Source organism: Euleptes europaea, chromosome 15, assembly GCF_029931775.1.
Source record: "Euleptes europaea isolate rEulEur1 chromosome 15, rEulEur1.hap1, whole genome shotgun sequence".
Taxonomy (NCBI): domain Eukaryota; kingdom Metazoa; phylum Chordata; class Lepidosauria; order Squamata; family Sphaerodactylidae; genus Euleptes; species Euleptes europaea.
In genome coordinates, this window is record NC_079326.1 from 26,853,870 (window position 1) to 26,868,028 (window position 14,159).

At 40.6% G+C, this 14,159-nt stretch overlaps 1 protein-coding gene across 1 annotated transcript in view; it reads left to right on the forward strand.

Annotated features, from left to right (window-relative positions):
- EPC2 (enhancer of polycomb homolog 2) overlaps positions 1-14,159 on the forward strand; it is a 65,204-nt gene that overhangs the window by 38,972 nt on the left and 12,073 nt on the right. Inside the window, exons 4-10 of the mRNA XM_056861113.1 lie at positions 4,972-5,178; positions 6,030-6,178; positions 6,618-6,750; positions 8,078-8,269; positions 8,785-8,874; positions 10,085-10,230; positions 10,329-10,672. Of these exons, the coding sequence (XP_056717091.1) occupies positions 4,972-5,178; positions 6,030-6,178; positions 6,618-6,750; positions 8,078-8,269; positions 8,785-8,874; positions 10,085-10,230; positions 10,329-10,672 (1,261 nt within the window). The remainder of the gene's footprint in view (positions 1-4,971; positions 5,179-6,029; positions 6,179-6,617; positions 6,751-8,077; positions 8,270-8,784; positions 8,875-10,084; positions 10,231-10,328; positions 10,673-14,159) is intronic.

The following is a 14,159-nucleotide window of genomic DNA, read 5'->3' on the forward strand; positions in this document are numbered from 1 at the left end:
TGGGATCACTTTTCTTTTGGAAGTGGAGGCTATATCCATGTTCACATGATCCCACTTCCAGCTTTCTCCTTTAGCATAAGTAAGATACTAACACTAAATTTATGTGCAGAACTACCCCACTATATGCCTGGTATTGATTGCAATGGACTTAGACTGGATAAGATTGCAGTGTAAGTAGTCTAGATCCAACACTCTACAAATAATAAGACTGGGGCTCCTAGTTCATAAAAACAGTCCAGTGGCACTTTAAAGGCAAACATGATTGTATTCTACTGTAAGCTTTTGTGGACTAGAACCTGCTTTGACATGCATCTCAGAAAGTCTTTGACATACATCTATGAAAACTTGTCCTGGAATAAAATCCTATCAGTCTTTAAGGTGCCGCTAGACTCATTTTTATTTTTACGGCAATAGAGTAACATGGCTACATCTTTTGAAATTATTATCTTACTTCATGTGGTCTTTTGTGAAGAAACAGACTGGAAACATGGAAACAATACCATGGAATAGTATAGAGATGCTGCTGCTGAATATATTGGCTCAACTAATTTGCCCTTCTTAGTCAAAATGATATAAAAAGGGGTTGCAGAGTACCTCCAGGCCTTCCTGGATAAATCACCTTCTGTAGACCCCTTTTGGACTGATTTCAGGCTGAGCCATGGGACAGTGATGGCGCTGATGGCCCTAGTAGATCACTTCTGTCTAAATGTAGACAAATGCTGTGCTGATCTGCTGCCTTTGCTAGACTTGTCAGCAGTCTTTGACACAATGGAATTGTGAGACATTTGGAGGTATAAGTAGGAAATAAGTGTTGTGCTTTGGGTTGATTTCAGATGTTCCTTATGAGCAGAACTCAGAAGGTTGCTGTAGGGGAGTAGTTTTCCGCAGTGAGGGACCTGCCCTGTGAGATCTACAAGGTTCAATGTGCTATTCAGTTTCTGTGATGCTCTTGTGGGCAATCATTCATGGCTTTGGAATGGGGTGGTATCAAAATGCTAATGTCAACCAACCCTACATTTCTTTATCCAAATCGTCTGGTGACACTGTAGAGTCTCTGAAACAATGCCTGACTGCTAAATTGGAATGACTAAGAGTAAACAAGATCGAATTCAGTCCTGACAAGACGCAGGTAATGTTGGTTTGGAAGTCTGAGACTATGAAGGACGTAGGGCTCCCCACTTCTGATGAGGTCCAATTGTCTTTTACTGTCTCAGTTAAAAGTCTAGGGATGATCCTGCATCCTGCTTTATTGTTGGAGAAGCAAGTTGATACAGCTGCAGAAAAGCCATTCTGTCGACTCCACTTAGCTTGGAAGATGGCCCTCTGCCTTGACTTGGCTGACCTGGATCCATGTGGCTCCATGTTATGCTTACCTCAAGGTTAGAGTGTTGCAATGCACTCTACGTGGGACTGCCCTTAAGGACAACTTGGAAACTCCAGTTGGTATAGAATGCAGCGGCCTGGCTACTGTCAGCTGCTAAGTCAAATCTGTGTATTACTCCCCCTCTGCAGTCACTCTATTGGTTACTGATCAGGTGCTGGGCTTAATTCAAGGTTATAACTATCTCCTATACAGCCCTTAATGGCATTGGATCCATGTACCTGCAGGACTGCTTTTCCTGCTGTGTTCCACTGCCACAGCCTCACTTATCAGCTCAAAGCCTTCTGAATGTGCCACCCTGCAAATGGGTAAAATTGGCAACTGCCCATTCATGTTCATTCTCCATGGTGGCTCCCAGATTATGGAATGGTCTGCCTGAGGCTATTAGGAAGGACCCCATGCTTCTATCATTTCGCAAAATGTGTGAAACACAATTGTTCAGGAGGGCATTCTTGTACAGGAGTAAAGCTATCATGTAATGGATCAGCTTGAGAGGGAACCTCTGTTAAGGGATCTTTTAATTTTTTCTTCCAGTTCTTTGATCCCAGCACTGATGTATTATGTTGTTACTAGGATTCTTTGTTGTTAGACTCCAATGTTATCCTATTTTATAATCCACTGTTGATTGAATAGTTTTATTGCATTTGTAACTTGGACAGCTTTAAGAGGGGAGTGGACATGTTCATGGAGGATAGGGCTATCCATGGCTGTTAGTCAAAGCGAATACTAGTCATGATGCATACCTACTCTCTCTAGTATCAGAGGAGTATGCCTATTATATTAGGTGTTGTGGAATACAGGCAGGATAATGCTGCAGTCGTCTTGTTTTTTAGGCTACCTAGAGGCACCAGATTGGCCACCAACAGACTGCTGGACTTGATGGGCCTTGGTCTGATCCAACATGGTTTTTCTCATGTTCTTATGTGTAATCAGCCTTGAGAACCAGTGATAAAGGCAGACTGTTAATGAAAATAAATAAATAACACAGTCTTAGCCTGCATATCAGTATTTCCATAAAGACCATCTTCCATTGTTGGAGTAATAAGCAGTGGAGAACATTTATACCAATCCTGTATGCACAGGGTATAAGCTGGAAGAAGTGATTAATCATTTGAAACTAGGAAGTGTATTCTGGAAAAGGAGTTGAAGCTTTCCAGAGTGTATAATCACTATCTCGTGCTTTGGGGTAGGAGCTGATTATAAAAGTGCAAAAGGTCAGATTCCTTAACACAAGGTAAATTTCTCGAAATACCGAGGTTGCAAATTCTACAGTTTTTAAGCTATTGGGAGAGGACGAATTTGGATAGTATTTAGTTTGTTCTCTCACATGAGAGATTTGAATTTTGGACTAGTTTGCTTTTGTAAAAGCTTAGAATTGCACGAAAATTTATTTAAAACATCATCCATTTATTTTTCCCCTCTAAAATTACTTGCCCTAGTATAACTCAAGTTAGTCACATATGATTCCCATTAAAATTAATGGGGCAAATGAATCATAACAAACTTGCCAGTGATTGCCACATTGATTCCAGTTAGATTTAAGCATGATTAACTTTAGTCTGACTGGGGTTACTTTGTGCTCAGAAGCTAGTTTTGGCTTTTAGGGAAAGCTTTTTAATCTCTCGTTTTGGTTTTATGATGATGATGATATATCCCTTTCTTCCTAATTTTTTTCTTTAGTTTTATGCTTTAGTTCATTGTATAGCTAAGAAAAAAGCTTAACTTTTAAGGAATGCATTATTCATATAAATATGACAAATGGATATTTTCCTTCTTCAGTTGAGAAAGGAATTGATTAAATTTAATGTTCCCAAAGGGGCCTAGGTGGGAAAAATACATAGGTATAGGGTGTTTTGTTTACATGTCTACTAGTCAGAAAATACTGTTTGATGTATTGCTGGGAAAGGGGACAATATTCACTGAAGAAGGCTACATGTTGAAGACTTTGGCAATTGGTGTGTAAAACTCAAACTACTACTATCCTGTGGATTAGCAGTGGCCGGCTTCTCTAATGTATGGGACCACTCTGTTGTTTGGAGGATTTGAGGATGAAGGACTAACTTCTTTGCTGCACAATCCAAGTCCTACACAGGTACTTTGGCTCTAAATTAAAGTTTCCTGTGGAGTGCATCGTAGTCTCCAAAACAGCTCTAACAGTATGATGTATGGGGAGGGGGCGTCCTGTTTTTTAAGAGCGATGGCATCTTGATTTAATTTTTGTAGGTTGAGATCATAAAGGCAAACAATTTTTGGTAGAATGATTTGGCTTACAGGTGATTCTAACATTGTGGGATTTATTACTTAGATGTTAGCCATTTAGGAAACAGATGCTGTAAGATAACTGTCAGTCTTCATTTATTTATTTATTTGTTAAAATATGCATAGACTGCCTTTCCACAGATGGTGGAAACTTGAAGGAACTCCCTAGTTACAACTGATAGAAATGACCCTTCAGAATACTCTGTAGCAGAACACAATATATTTCTTGTCCATTGCTACGGAGAAAAAAAAAATAAGGGTCTGTGAATTAGATACCGTATTTTTTGCTCCATAACATGCACTTTTTCCCCTCACTTTTGAGGAGGAAAATGTCTGCGTGTTATGGAGCGAATGTGCACAGAGCCGGCTGGGCCCGCTGGAACGGCGCGCCCAGCCGGCTCTGTGCACATTCGCTCTAGGCGCACTGGAACGACGCGAGCCTTGCACCCTGCCCGCGTCCCAGCTGGGAGGCGGGCGGGGCGCACAGAGCCGGCGCCAGCCTGCAGCCTTCCCTGGCGCACATGGGCTGGATCCGGCCTGACACGCCAGCCTGCAGCCTTCCCTCCTCCCTCCCCGGGTGCACACGGGCCGGATCCGGCCCCGCGCGCCGCTGAAGCCTTCCCTTCTCCTTCCCCGGGCACACACGGGCCGGATCCGGGCTCGCCTGGGCCAGGGGCGGGTGGGAGCGGAGGCGCCGGGGACTGAACCTGGGACCTCCTGCATGCCCATTGAGCTCACAGCCCCCTCCCCTTGCTTTCCCCGCCGCCCCCTCTCCCGTGCGATCCTGGCCCCGGAGAGGGCCAGGCTCGCTTTCCCCGCCGCCCCCCCTCTCCCGGGCACAGTCAGGCTGCCCATTGGTTTGCATAGCAGTAGACCTGGCCTCCTGACTGAGACAGAAGGCCAGGTCTACTGCCATGCAAACCAATGGGTGGACCTGGCCTCCCTGGGGCATTCACTCCATAAGACAAGTTTTTAGAGGAGGAAAACAAGATTTTTTCTTGTTTTCCTCCTCTAAAAACTAGGTGCATGTTATGGTCAGGTGCGTGTTATGGAGCGAAAAATACGGTAATTAAAAAATAAAATATTACCATGTCTGAAGTCAAATCTATAATTTTGCATGGCATCATTTTTGTAGCTGCAAACTTTGGTTTTATGCTTTTTAATATAAATACTGTGTTGCTGTCTTTACACAATATCATTAATTTTATGAAGAAACTGAAATTATAACGGCTAACTCTTTAAACATACAGTTTGTTGTTTTCTTTGCTGAATTCTTATCTCAAAGTAGTTGTGGTCCTTTTGCTGAAATATATTTGTATATATTCTTTCAGCTTGTAACACTTCAGGAAGCTAAGTTGCTGCTAAATGAGGATGACTATCTTATTAAGGCTGTCTATGACTACTGGGTAAGAAAACGTAAGAACTGCAGAGGGCCATCCCTCATCCCCCAAATCAAACAAGAAAAAAGAGATGGCTCCACCAACAACGATCCCTATGTGGCTTTTCGGAGGAGAACTGAGAAAATGCAGACCAGAAAGGTAACCACCTCAGTTTTGGAGCTTTCCAGACTCAGATATAGCAAAAATAAAGCCTCAATTCATTAATCTTATTGAGGTGTTAAGGTTAGTAGCTCACATTAAAAAAAAAGTAAAAATGTTGTATCCTCCCCCTTGGGCAATCTATATAGGCCTTGTAATCATAAGTAGCATTTATTATTTATTTACTTCATTTATATCCCATTCTTCTCCCCACCGGAGACGCTTAAATGGCTTACAATGTTCTCCTCTTCTCCATTCTATCCTCACTACAATCTGGTGAGGGAGGTTAGGCTGAGAGTGTGTGACTGGCCTAGGGTCACCCATCAAGCTTCCATGGCAGAATGGGGAATCCAACCTGGGTCTCTTGGATCATAGTGCAGCACTCTAACCACTACACAATCCTGGCTCAACGAGTAATAATAATAAGATCAATAAGAATTATGGGATTATAAAATAAATTCTGATTTGCAACACTTTGACAATTAAAGACTTAAGTTATTGCGACATAAACTTTCATGTACCATACCTACTTTGGCAGGTGCATGTGTTGTTCTCCTCAGTTGACAGAAATATATGCATATATTTACGCTCATGCACAAACCATGCAGTTTGTGCTATGTGTGTTTCCAGCAAAGTAAAGTAACACTTGGTATATCTTTTCCCTATAATATCCAACACCTACTATTGAAGGCACTAATATTGAGCCTTAAGTTAAAATCCATCGTTAATGCAGAAAAAAACAAAATATAATTTTGTTTCATTAAAGGAAGAATTTGAGTAGATTGTGTGTGTTTTTATTTAGTTCACACATCTGTGGATAGGCGTTTCATAATAGTACTTGTTTTTAACAGAATCGAAAGAATGATGAAGCCTCTTATGAGAAGATGCTGAAATTAAGAAGGGAATTCAGTAGAGCCATAACTATTTTAGAGATGATTAAAAGAAGAGAGAAAACAAAACGAGAGTTGTTACATTTGACATTGGAAGTTGTGGAAAAAAGGTAAAACATCTTGTGAAAAATTTCATTTTAACCATTCTAATTAAAGATGGTCGCCCACTACAGCCAATAACATGGTTTATTTTAAATGTGTAATGTCCTTCATTGGTAAGTTTAGCATAAGAATGCAATGTCGCAGTCAGACTTGGTAGATATGGTGCCTTGTTCCATATTGACCATAGATTCTCTGGGTGGCCTGAAGCAAGTTGTTCTCTCTTATTCTGTGATCTCCATTTGTAGAATAGAAATGATTGTGACCTGATTGACAAGAGTCCTGTTAGAATAGAACTATGAGAGGATGTTAAGCACCTTTGTAGTGTAATCCTATGCAGAGTTACTGCAGTCTAAAACCATTTATTTCAATGGTCTTTGACTGGTGCTAACTCTGCAGAAGATTGCACTGTTCAAATCCTGCATGAATTAACACCTTTTTTTTTTTAAGATACCATTTGGGTGATTATGGAGGGGAAATACTTAATGAAGTCAAGCTTAATACAACTGAAAAGGAGATGAACATCACTCCGGCAGCTCTTCATAATGGAAATCACCACAAAGTTCAAGAATGTAAAGTTAAGGTAAAGGTTTTTGCAAGTATTTCTCTCACTGTGGGTTGGTCAGAGCATATACGCTGTGCAATGCAGTGTGGAAGAAAAGAGCCTTTTTGCTGGCAGTTTCTGTTTCTGCTGTGGTAATGGAAATCAGAATTAAATATTTAAGAGTAACATGCCTCAAATATAAAGAAAATATAGTCAGTTATAGTTCTGGTTTTTTGTGTTAGCGCTTTGACTATCACCGGCATTTCAGAGATGTTTGATGCGAGAATCTTAGATTTACTTTGCCCTGTGGATTATGCAGCCAGTTAGAAAAAGAAATGAGTTGGATCCAGGTGTGCGTTGTGCAGACAGAAATATACTTCTGCTCACACACAGTGGATTTCTGCTGATTCTTCCACTACAGAATTACTGTTTGCCAAGGTATTCCTGAAGGTCTTTTGCCCTTTAGCTGTGGACTAAGGCGATGTGGTTCTTTGGATCCATTCCAACATTTAGGTATATGGAAGGGAGTTTTGGGGCTTGGCTGCCTCACTAACCTGATAACCAAAGTCAACCTGTATCGCTTGGTTCCACAAGAGCTGTCACAACAAACTTTGATAATTATTTTTTGCCAAGTTCATTGAAAAACCAAGTTACATTCCACTATCTCAGTTCAGGCCAGTTGCTTGGCACTTTGCTTAATACTGGGGAATAAATACTTGAAATAAATACATTTCTACTTTGAAATTTCCCCCAAAATATTTTAAATCAAGGGAAGGCATATTTACTTAAAATCTCTATTCTGTACGTAACTTGAATGACATCTAGTGGTTATTTCGTTGTAAGCAGCTGCCTCTGTTCAACTTGGATCATGCTTGCAATATAATCAAGTACAGCCAAAAAGTCAGTTCATTTCCACTATGTTAATTGTGCTCTGTATATGGATAGATTCAGTCTTCATTTTTTCCATCCCCAAAAAGTCAATTCTTCAGTTATCTCACTACAGTAATTGAGAATTAAGACATGGAAGTTATGAGGAATTTGGAGGATGAGCTGTGCTTCTTTAAGAAACTTTTTTCACTCTTGTGAACAGGCAAAAAAGGGTTTTATAAAGTAACATGCTTTAAAAAGTTAATACAGATTATAGAAGAGGAAACTAGATATCATGAGTGTGATATGTTGAAATACAGTTTAAAGCAATATCATACGTACCCTATTCTTATACCTGTTAAGGAACAGACCTGATTTTTGATACTGTGTTGGAATAAGGGGATGATGAATTAACTGCTCACCTGACTCACAAATTGGTATTAACAAAGTGGTTTGTTTGTTCCTTTTTCTTTGTCCAAAATTTACTGTATGTAACCAGCATGCTCACCATTCATCTCTAAAAGAAGAAGTGTCTGATGTTGTCCGTCAGAAGAAGAAATATCCAAAGAAGCCTAAAACGGAGAGTGTCATAAATCCCCAGCAGGCTACTACTGAGCCGTTACCTGTGATCAGTAAAAGTGACATTAAACAGTATGATTTCCACAGTTCAGATGAAGATGAATTCCCACAGGTAATGCAGAGGATCTGTTTTGCCATGCAAATCTTTCTTTACTTACATGGCTGATATAGAATAAGTTTGAGATTCACTGAAAGACGTAAGCTACAGAAAATACCTTTATTTACTGGTCTCTATTGGAATATCATAGCGCAGACTATGGCTGGTTCCCAAGGGCTTCGTACAAGAGTCTTGCACAGTCCCAGTGGAGTTTTTGAATACTGTTGGATAACTGATGCCCTGTAAGTCTTGAAAGCTGTTTTGGGAAGTCTTCTCAGTTTCAAAAACGGATTACCTTCTGGGATGGGGTGCTGATGTTGGAGGAGAGAACAAGCCTGCAGTGTCCCTGGTCTCAGGGAGATGTGTCACTGTCACTGAGCATTCTTTTTCTTTTTTTTTATTCACGTTTGCAGACTGACTTTTAAATTGAACAAGGTGCTTGAGAGAAAAGAATACTCATCAAGCTTAAGTGGAGGATAGTAGGGAGCAGTAGTGGAGTGTTTTTAAACCAAATGTATGTTGCCACTTAGGTACCCTCACCCGTGTCAGAACCAGAGGAAGAAAATGATCCTGATGGAGCATCTGCATTCAGAAGAAGAGCAGGATGCCAATATTATGCTGTAAGAATTCTGACTTTTCAAAGAACTTGCCGATTTTTTAACACAAAGAATGAAGTTTGTTCAAAAGATATAAAAAGCTTGTTTATCTCCCCCCCCACACACATTTCCCCCATTTTTTATCACTCTTCCATAGCTTTAAAAAATATAAACATCTGTTGATGTAACTTCACTGACTATTTCAAGGGAAAATGTAGTAGGAGGATAAAATCTTATAGTGGTGGATTTTTGGAATCTTTGGGTTGACCCGGATAAGATTGCGTGCCTGCATTTGATCTAGTGGCCTGAAGTAGAATTAGCAGCATCCACTATTGCCTGCACTCAAGCTTAATCTACTGTTTCCTTGCTGGGTTCTAATTTCTGATCCTCATTTAACATATGTCCCACTGGCATGGCCTGTATTGAGTTATATGCCATATTAGACATACTTGAAATTCTGGTCATTGCTGTCATTGACTCCAGCCATTTCATGTGTTGCCATAACATAAAGTTTGTTCGTCTTGCTGGTATTATTGGTTAGAGCTTTTAGAAGAAATATCTTGTGGCCACGAGTTATCTGGACAGGAACAGACAGGCAGCTTTCTCATTTATGATTGCATTGAAAACAGTGGATCCATCTCTTGGGGAGCACAAGGGTGCCTGGTTAGAGAATCCAGGGAACATGTTTAAGAAAGTAATATGGTTCCTGCGAACAAGGATGGGTAAGATTATTGTGAACAACTTGAAGAGGTTTACAGCACAATTCTGTGTTACTCAAGTCTCAGTCCATTGCATCCAGTAGGTTTAGACTGGAGTTACTCTGCCCAGGATTGCAGTGGTAATTTTGTAAAACACCTAACATTTTTAAATGAAACTATCAGAACATGCTAGACGCATCAGCATGTGGAAGTAAATTTTGTTGAAATATTCTACATATGGCATGGATTCAGGAGATACAGTAATTCTTCCTGTAATATTTAATTACTCTTAATTTCCTGTCATAATTAAGAAGAACAGTGTGGCTTATCCTTGATTCTCCTTCACCTGCATGAATGCTTTCATTCAGTTTTTTCCTGACCTTTCACTTGTTATTGTCTTATGTGAACATTACTGTGCTTCCTTCCACCACAATAATATAACGGCTGTTAATTAATAGCTCTAGGCAGCCATTTATGACCTTCTCGTAGTCTACTATGCATCATCACAAAATGTATGCTTTTTTCATCCTTTACAGGCTCGTTTGGACCAAACCAATTATTCACATGAGAATTCAGAACTGGCAGAATTGGATAAGCTAAGGTATAGGCATTGCCTCACAACACTTACTGTTCCAAGAAGATGTATAGGATTTGCAAGAAGACGAGTTGGCAGGGGTGGCAGGTAAGGTTATTCATATTGTTCTTTTGTGGTTTCTTGTGTAAAGTGAAACTCAAAGATCTTATTATTAATATTTCTTTCATTTTTTCTTTTTTAAATAGGGTGTTGATGGACCGGATAGCTACAGAACACGATCCTGTCCTGAAACAAATTGATCCTTATATGCTAAACAGTTGTTCAAGCTCTTCCCAAACCATAGACTTTTCTTCTAATTTTTCACGGACCAATGCTTCCAATAAACATTGTGAAAATAGACTTTTGCTTTCTGAAATACTAAGCAATATAAGATCATGTCGACTGCAGTGTTTCCAGCCGAGGCTACTAAACTTACAGGACAGTGATAGTGAAGAATGTACCTCAAGGAAACCAGGGCAGGCTGTGAATAATAAAAGAGTTTCTGCACCATCTGTAGCTTTATTGAACACCAGCAAGAATGGCATATCAGGTAGGCAAAAATTTGAAATGTTGAAATACATATTTCCAGTCTTGTCTCGAATGTGGCTGAAGACTCTAGCAATAAGAATTATGTGGCTCCCCATCGTGAATCATTTTGTAGTGTATGTTCAAATCCTTTATGTATTTTTAAACATTTTATTCAATTACATGGTTTTTATATAGACAATTGTGGACTTGTAATTGGTAATACTATTTTTATATATTTCAGAAATTAAAAATTATATGATTATGGTGTTCGACATAGAAAATTCATAGCCTAGTGCATACTTACTTGGGAGGTAGCCCTCAGTAAATACAGTAACCCTCACGAAATACAGGAAATGCTTACTACTGAGTAAAACAGTACACTATCCAGGGCTATATATGTTAGGCTATACAGAATTACAGAACCAGTGACTATATGGGACTCATAACTGAATAAACTATTAAAGAATGTGATAAATTCATCACTTCCAGTATAAATGAAACCAAGACCAGTATTTATCACAGATAAGTGATTGGAAATCATATATTGAAATAACTCAATATATGTCTTGGGCTTTGTATCATAAGGTTGATTATATTAAACTTCCATTTGGGATTGTTTAGCCTTGGAATGCACCAAAGTAAAAATGCCTTTGGTGTGTTCACTGTTTTGCAATCTAATGCCAAACTGATGAATGAACCACTGACAGTGCAATCTCTGTGCATATATACTCAAAGGCAAGTCTACCTATCTGGTACATGGGGAGGGGCTGTGGCTCAGTGGTAGAGCATCTGCTTGGCATGCAGAAGGTCCCAGGTTCAATCCTCGGCATCTCCAGTTAAAGGGACTAGGAAAGTAGGTGATGTGAAAGACCTCTGCCTGAGACCCTGGAGAGCCGCTGCCTGTCTGAGTCGACAATACTGACTTTGATGGACCAAGGGTCTGGTTCAGTATAAGGCAGCTTCATGTGTTCATTTCTCTCTGACCTTTTTTTCAAGGAGCTCAGGGCAGCATATGAGGTTCTCCCTACCCTTTTTTCTCACAACATGCCTTAGAGGTAGGTTAGCCTGGGAGAGAAGCTGTCCATTTCACGGTCATCCAGTGAGTTTCATGACAAGTGGGAATTTGAACTTGTGTTGTCCAAGTTGTAGCCTGACACTCTAACTCTGGTACTACACTGGCTTCCCCACTGTATTCAATAGCTCTTATTTCCAGGTAAGTGTGTATAGGATTGCAGGCTAACTCAGTTAATGTAGTCATGGAATGGTGATGATTTGTTGATAGATCACTCTTACAGATTGCCAGTCTCTCAGGGCAAGTAATCTAGGTCAGTGGTCTCTAGCCTTTCCAGATCGAGGACTCACTGAGTATGGAACCCATTGAACTGGAAGTCTTATGACAACAGAATCCTGTGATAAGAAGAGAAGGAACCAGAATTATGATCTTGCCAGTGTCAGGGCCAGGACAATGGGCAGCAGGCCAAAGGAGCTGGGGACAGGAAACACAAGACAAGAAGTAGGTGATGCACCATAGTGAGGAGTAAACCAAGTGTAAAAGCCATGGATGAACCCTCTCCACCACAGAGTGGCCTGACATCTCTGTCCTGCCACAATTCTCAGCTCAGATGCAACAAGAGGTAGGAGGTGTGGTTTACTTGTTTTCTATGCATCAGGCCCTCCCAAAGGCAGCTAACCAAACAGGCGGCTCTGAATGGACTCACAAAACCAGCAAGAGGGCTCTGTGATCCATTATTTGAAGGCCATTGTTCTAGAAGAATGTCATGGCGTTAAAGCCGCTCCATTACACATAGGTAGGTACACATTAGGCTGATAGTTTTGCCACCAGTGCACCAGTGGAAGCTATATCTTTCCCTATACCTGTATTGCTGGATTTTTAATCAGCGTTCAGTATGTCAGAGTAGCCTGTTTTTTCCTGCTTTGAGTATGTGAAGTTAATACTTAGTTGATAGTGTTGCCCTCAGTGCACGTGCAATAACGAACCGTTAAAAACATATACATTCTCATACATTGAGATTTGTATCCAGGACTGTGCATCCTTTGTGCTAGCTAAAAACTGAAATTCTGCACCGAGGTAAGCCAAAAGCAGAATTTTCTGACCTCTATAAATTATGTAGAGCCCCGTGGCGCAGAGTGGTAAGCTGCAGTACTGAAGTCCAAGCTCTGCTCACAACCTGAGTTCGATCCCGACGGAAGTCGGTTTCAGGTAGCCAGCTCAAGGTTGGCTCAGCCTTCCATCCTTCCGAGGTCTGTAAAATGAGTACCCAACTTGCTGGGGGTAAAGGGAAGATGACTGGGGAAGGTACTGGCAAACCACCCTGTAAACAAAGTCTGCCTAGTAAACGTTGGGATGTGACGTCACCCCATGGGTCAGGAATGACCCGGTGCTTGCACAGGGGACTTTTACCTTTATAAATTATGCAAATTAAGCCACTCTGCATACTTTGTTTTTCATAGATCTGTGTGGGGTTTTTTTGTGCAATATTTTGTAAGGTAGTTTTGCTAGTCATAGTCGGGGGGCGGGAAGGGCACTGAAGCACTCCCTCAACTACTGGAAGTCATATTCAGTCCATCCCTTTGACTTCTGAGATTTCAGCAGGTAGTTGTGGTTCACATATTTTCAAGCATATCTTCATAGCTGTTGAGAGCAAGAAACTTGTATGCTTTTTTAAAAATGAAAACTTAACAGTGCAGTCAACCTTTTTTTGACCAGGGACCACTAGGACTTTTTTCTTCGGTGCAGGGACCCCAAGGTTCAAAATAAAAATTCTGAGAATTTGAAAATAAACTTTAATTATAACTGTTAGTTAAACATTAAACTTAAAATAATATTTGAATATATTTTTTATAATAGAGAACTTTTAATTGAAAATATTAATTTATTATGGGTTTATAACTTTGTTTCGCGGACCTTAATTTAGTTATTGCAGACCCCTGGCGGTCTGCGGACCCCCGGTTGGGAACCAGTGGTCTAAGCAGACTTACACCCGAGCCCATTCATTGACTTCAGTAACTCTGCTTAGGACTGTACTGAAACCACCGTCTGTAGGTTTTGTGCACTCCTGAAGAATTGCAGCACACACAGCATTGTTTATTCTCCACATAGCAACAACATTATGTACTATATTGCAAGAATGCAGAATTTAATTATCTTAATTCCTGGTATATTTGTTGAGTGGTGTATACAATGGTTAGGTTACTTAATAAGCCAGCAGCAAAAGACTCCTGTTTCTATAGCAGTGATAGAAACAGATGCTTTATTACAGGGGCGGGGAACCTTTTTTCCGCCAAGGGCCATTTGGATATTTATAACATCATTCGCGGGCCATACAAAATTATCAACTTAGAAATTAGCCGACCAAGCCCCAAGCCGGAGTTGCTCCCGCTCTGCAGGGTCGGGGCTGGATTCTACAGCCGGCTCCTGCGACCTCCACCTGTAGGGATGAAACGAGGACACATTGGCTAAGAACTCCCCCCCCCCCCCGTGCACGCAT